The 4,830-nt window shown below is 44.9% G+C and overlaps 1 protein-coding gene across 1 annotated transcript; it reads right to left on the bottom strand.

Moving 5' to 3' along the window:
- Window positions 1-1,293: 1,293 nt before the first annotated feature.
- On the bottom strand, window positions 1,294-3,495 carry LOC102822555 (disintegrin and metalloproteinase domain-containing protein 30-like). Its single transcript, XM_006861687.1, has one exon. The coding sequence runs from the start codon at window positions 3,493-3,495 to the stop codon at window positions 1,294-1,296; it is 2,202 nt and encodes a 733-aa protein (XP_006861749.1).
- Between the last annotated feature and the right edge of the window lie 1,335 nt (window positions 3,496-4,830).

Genomic DNA, 4,830 nt, shown 5'->3' with positions numbered 1-4,830 from the left:
AACATTGAGTTAGAGAACATACAGTTTGCAGAACTGGAATTATCCATGGAAGGACAGAGAAAAATGCTTATCTATGAATCACCCCTTATGAATATAGTTTTCTATTTATAAAAATGTGTTTGTTGGTGTTGCTGTTAAGTGCTGTTGAGTTGGTTCTGACTCATAGCAACCCTATATAGGGTTTCCTAGCAGTTGCTGGTGGGTTCAAACCGTCAACTGTGCAGTTAGCAGTCCAGTGCTTATCCTACAGTGCCACCTGTTGTTGTGAAGTGCTGTCGAGTTGATTCTGACTCATAGGGACCCTGTGTAGGATTTTCGAGGAGCAGCAGGTGAGCTTGAACCGCTTGAACCGCCTACATTGTGGTTCAAACCGACCTTGCAGTCCAGAGCATTAACCCATAGCACCCTATCAGGACTCCACAGCACCACCCTAGGACTCCAAAAATGTTGTAGGCATCTGTTATGGGTTGAACTGTTTTCCCCAAAACAAATTAGAATCCTAACCCCCATACCTGTGGATATAACCCTGTTTGAAAAGAAGAGATTTTTCTCTATGTGAATGAGATAATACTGGAGTAGGGTAGGCTCTAACTCTAATTCCTTCTGAGTGGTGTCCTATCAAAAGCCAAAACAGACACAAAGAGAGACCCGAGCAGAGGAGGAAGCAGATATCATGTAGAGATCCCTCTCCAAGTCAGGGAGCCTCAACAAACACTCATGGCTGCTGACATAAAGGAACCTCTCCTTTAGTCAATGTCCTGATGGTGGCTTCTAGAATCCAAAATTGTGAGACAAAAAATTCTTGGTTTTTGAAACCATCCGCTTGTGGTGTTTGTGTTATGGCGGCACTAGATAACTAAGACAGTGACAGTGTCTGAAATTGGAACAGACACAGACCTTCTCATGTGTTAAGCTGAGAGAGGCAGAAAGAGAGGCAAACAATCACATTGCTCCCTGGGATTCTGAGAGAAGGGATTCTACTTTAAAGCCACTATAATTCCACTAAACTCATCACATTCAGCTTTTCAGCGTCTAGCAAAGTGATTTGAATAGATTTGGGCAATCTTTTCAGGATACCCCAAATCTGGTCACAGACTGAGGAGTCAAGCGAGTCCTTTGGAAATCAGTGTACTGTATTGTTTCCCAAACAAGAAGATCATTTATTTGCTCATAAAAACTTGGAGGAACATGAACTAAAAAAAAATGGGGAGAAGAGCAAAAAACATTTTGGATTTGATAGGCATGTTTGGTCAATGCCTCTGAGTGACTGGGTACCTGATTGCTCTTTTGGTTTCATGTTACCTTGGATGTATCATCTTCAATAATATTCCAGGATGTTTCTTTCTTTTTGAGCTTCCCTTGTATGAAAAACACGGCAATGATGGAGACAATTAAGAATATAAGACGTAAAAATATAATGAACACAATCTGAACTGATGAGGGCACTACCTCCACATCTAGTGGTCCTGGGGGCCCACTGTCAATGCTTCCTCCATACCCTTCCTCTTCACAGAATGGAGGGGCCCAGCCATACATGCAGTGGCAGTGTTTCCTATTGTTGCAAATGCCTCGGTTATTGCACTTCTCAGGTAAACAGTCGTACTTCAGATCAGAGAAAGGAACACAACTTCTGTTAAGACATATCTTATTCTTTCCACAGGGGGTGCCGTCATTTATCACACCGGAGTCAGGGATACCCATGGGTCTCATGCCGAGATGGTAGCCTGTGCCCCAACACAGGAGATTTTCTTTCTTCAGATGAGTGTTAATTATTAAACTATGATCTGGCATATCAGGGACCATTTGGACATTTATACACTGTAGTCTGCCACATAATGAATTTTTCAAATCACAGCTTTTAAACACTGCAACTTTTGTTATTTCACAGTTGCCATATTGATCCCCCATCATATTCACAGCATTATAGCACTGAGTCGGAGCATCCTTGGCATCAGGCCCAAAAATGTTCTGGCACTGCATAACTCTGGATCGACACCCCTTACTATAACAATGGGCTTCGTATTTACAAGGGGTTCCATCCTGCTTATAAGTGTCAGCTGGGCAGTGACTTGCGGTCCCACTGCAGTATTCTTCAAGGTCACATTCATTTTCTTGCTGTCTACATACGTATCCAGATGGACGGAATTGACACTCATGACAGCAAAGACCAATGCTACAGTTGGCACCAGGCTTTAATTTACAATCCGGTTGACAACACTTGTCTTTACGACAGTCTGCTATTGTACCACAATCACATTCCTCACCGACTTCCACAATGCTGTTTCCACAACTCTTCAACACATAACTTATTTGTGGAATATTATTTAGACAAGATATTCCTATATTTATGGTTTGGAAATATTGTGTAAAACTACAATTACTCCACCCAGTACGTCCAGTGCCCATGATGCAACTAGTTTTCCCCTTACATTGACAGTATTCCCAATCATGTCCTATGCTAAAACTGTGGCCGAATTCATGAACTGACCAAGTGCCAGGTGCAAGGATATTTTGGTTTGGAAATGAAACTATTGACCCAGAATAACCTTGAGTACACACCCCTCCAAAGGACCATCCATAACTATCAGGGTATATTTTTTGTAAATATAAATGTGCCCAATCGGCACGAATCCGTTTATTTATATCATGGAATCTATAGGATATAAAATGGCCCATAACTATACTTAAAGTATGTACTTTGGTATTAATTCTGTCTCCACGTGTCCATATTTCAAGACCCAGTATGTTTATCCTCATATCAAGTTCCTGAACATAGGTGTCCATAATTCCAGTCAGAAGAATGGCATCACTTATAACTTGAGTTGCATTTGATTTTACAAACAAATATCTATTATAATCAAACAACAGGAACAATTCCATATACTTTTGGTGTTTATAGGTTCCAGGAAAGTCCCTGATCCGAGCCATATCCTCGTGCTGGGCCATCTGCAGTTTTAGTTGCTCATTAGTTAAACCACAGGTCCAATTGCTAAAGTGATCCTTATTCAGGAAATATATAACATGTTCAAATGTGGAAGAATCCTTGAGGGGTTCGATTTGGTAAAGTTCCTCATTAATTTTCAGTATGCCTCGGAGGCCCCCTATGCATGTACTCAACGTAGCTTCCGATTCCTCAGACTCTTCCACTGAGCCCAAGTAATTGCAGACATTCGGTATGTAAGGGTGGTCCTCCACAACATCCCCTTGATCCGTGAAGGAGAAAACCCGCAGATGTCGGGGCAACAGAAACCTCTTGGGCCGCAGGTGGAGGACATGCTTCTTGCCTTTTACCTTCAGGAGGTAGGCCTCGTGCCCGGCCACACCCTGCTCTTCAGCCCGGAAGCTTAGTTTCTTGGGGATGGTGATTTCGTATGAGTCAAACCCCCAGTCAGGGTGCAAAATTATGTCCTCGCCTCGAGATTCAACCAGGAGCATCGCCAGGACTAGCCCCAGGAGTCGGCAGCCTGGGCAGAGGGAGGTCCTCTCTGATGCCATGGCCCAGCTCTGTGCCTAGTAGATCCTCCAGCTGCTGGCCTTTGCGAGGCTGACTTCTGGAGACGGCCGCTAGGGGCGCCAGAGCACAGCGTGCCGTGCTCTGCGCAGAGCTGGGGATCCGGCTTCGGGGTCTTGGGCTAGTTGACTTCCCAGCACTAGGCGATTCAGGACTTTGTTTCCTGGGCGGTTCCGTTGGGCGCACGTGAACGAAGCGAGGGAAAAGTGCGCGAGAATAAAAGAGGTAAGTGGAGTTACTGGCACGTGGGATCGAGAAGGGCCTAAAGCAGCATCAGAAATAGAGAAGAAATAGGAGAAAGAAAAGTGAACTTGTTAATCCCTTCCATTTAGAGTCTGGCGGGTTTGCAGGCCACTGTGCCCACTTCACCTGCGCATCTTTCCAACTTTCCTCTAGGTCGCTTGTGGCAAAGGGGAGGGGCACCTAGACAGGCAGGTGTAGAGAGGGAGCCTGCAACTGGTGGTGTAGACGCTGCAGAGCCCTGAGCCCTCCCACCCTGAGGCTGCTCTGGCTCCAGCTGTGCGCCCAGAAAAGAGACCCTTCTTCCTGCTGTTTGTCCTTGGGGTGCTGTGGTGGGAATTTCAGGAAGAGAAAAGTAGCCAAGATGAGAACAAAGCCCTGAAGCTACCAGAGAAAGACAAATAGTTGGTTATGTTTGTAGTGTGGAGTAGCCAGAGAGGGAAGAAGACCCAGCTCAGACCACGGAGGGGCTTATGGTGCATAAAACTGATAAATCACAAGGCCATGAATGTGTCTGAGGGGATTCTGTTTCTGGAAATTTCATTCTGGGTGTTTTATAGGGACTCGACTTGAATCAGGGAGACTAGGTAAGAGCAATTGTTAGCCATCCAGACAAGGGATGTTGTCCTGACTTAATGACATCGGGACTCACGATATTTATGGAAGGCTGACTGTGTGTCAGGCACATTCTAATTTCTTTACAAATTTGAAACTGTACTTTGGATGCACACACTTAGGTAATTGAACCCAGAGCTTTGATTGATAAACTAGTCGACTCTGTTGTCTCTCTGGGGAAGGACAGAAGAGGACAGCTTCAAAAATTATGGTCCCTATGAAGTCAACTCCGGAGGTGAGTGGGGCGGTGGAGGTGCGGGGTGATGAGGAAGAGAACTCATGAGAGCACTGAGTAGGGAAAAATGCAAGTTCCCAAAGGGTGCTGAGATTTCGTTCCGGTTGGAAAGCCGAGTTTACAGTTTCACCCATCTGTAAATCTGCTGGATGTTTTCAAGCAACACCTGGCAGCCATAACAGAGGAGATCAGCTGGAACTGATTTATCCTTGTTTTCATGTCTTTTATT

This window comes from Chrysochloris asiatica, unplaced genomic scaffold, assembly GCF_000296735.1.
Source record: "Chrysochloris asiatica unplaced genomic scaffold, ChrAsi1.0 scaffold00042, whole genome shotgun sequence".
Classification (NCBI taxonomy): Eukaryota; Metazoa; Chordata; class Mammalia; order Afrosoricida; family Chrysochloridae; genus Chrysochloris; species Chrysochloris asiatica.
Note: the sequence above shows the minus strand (reverse complement) of the source record. Positions and strands in the feature narration are given on the sequence as shown.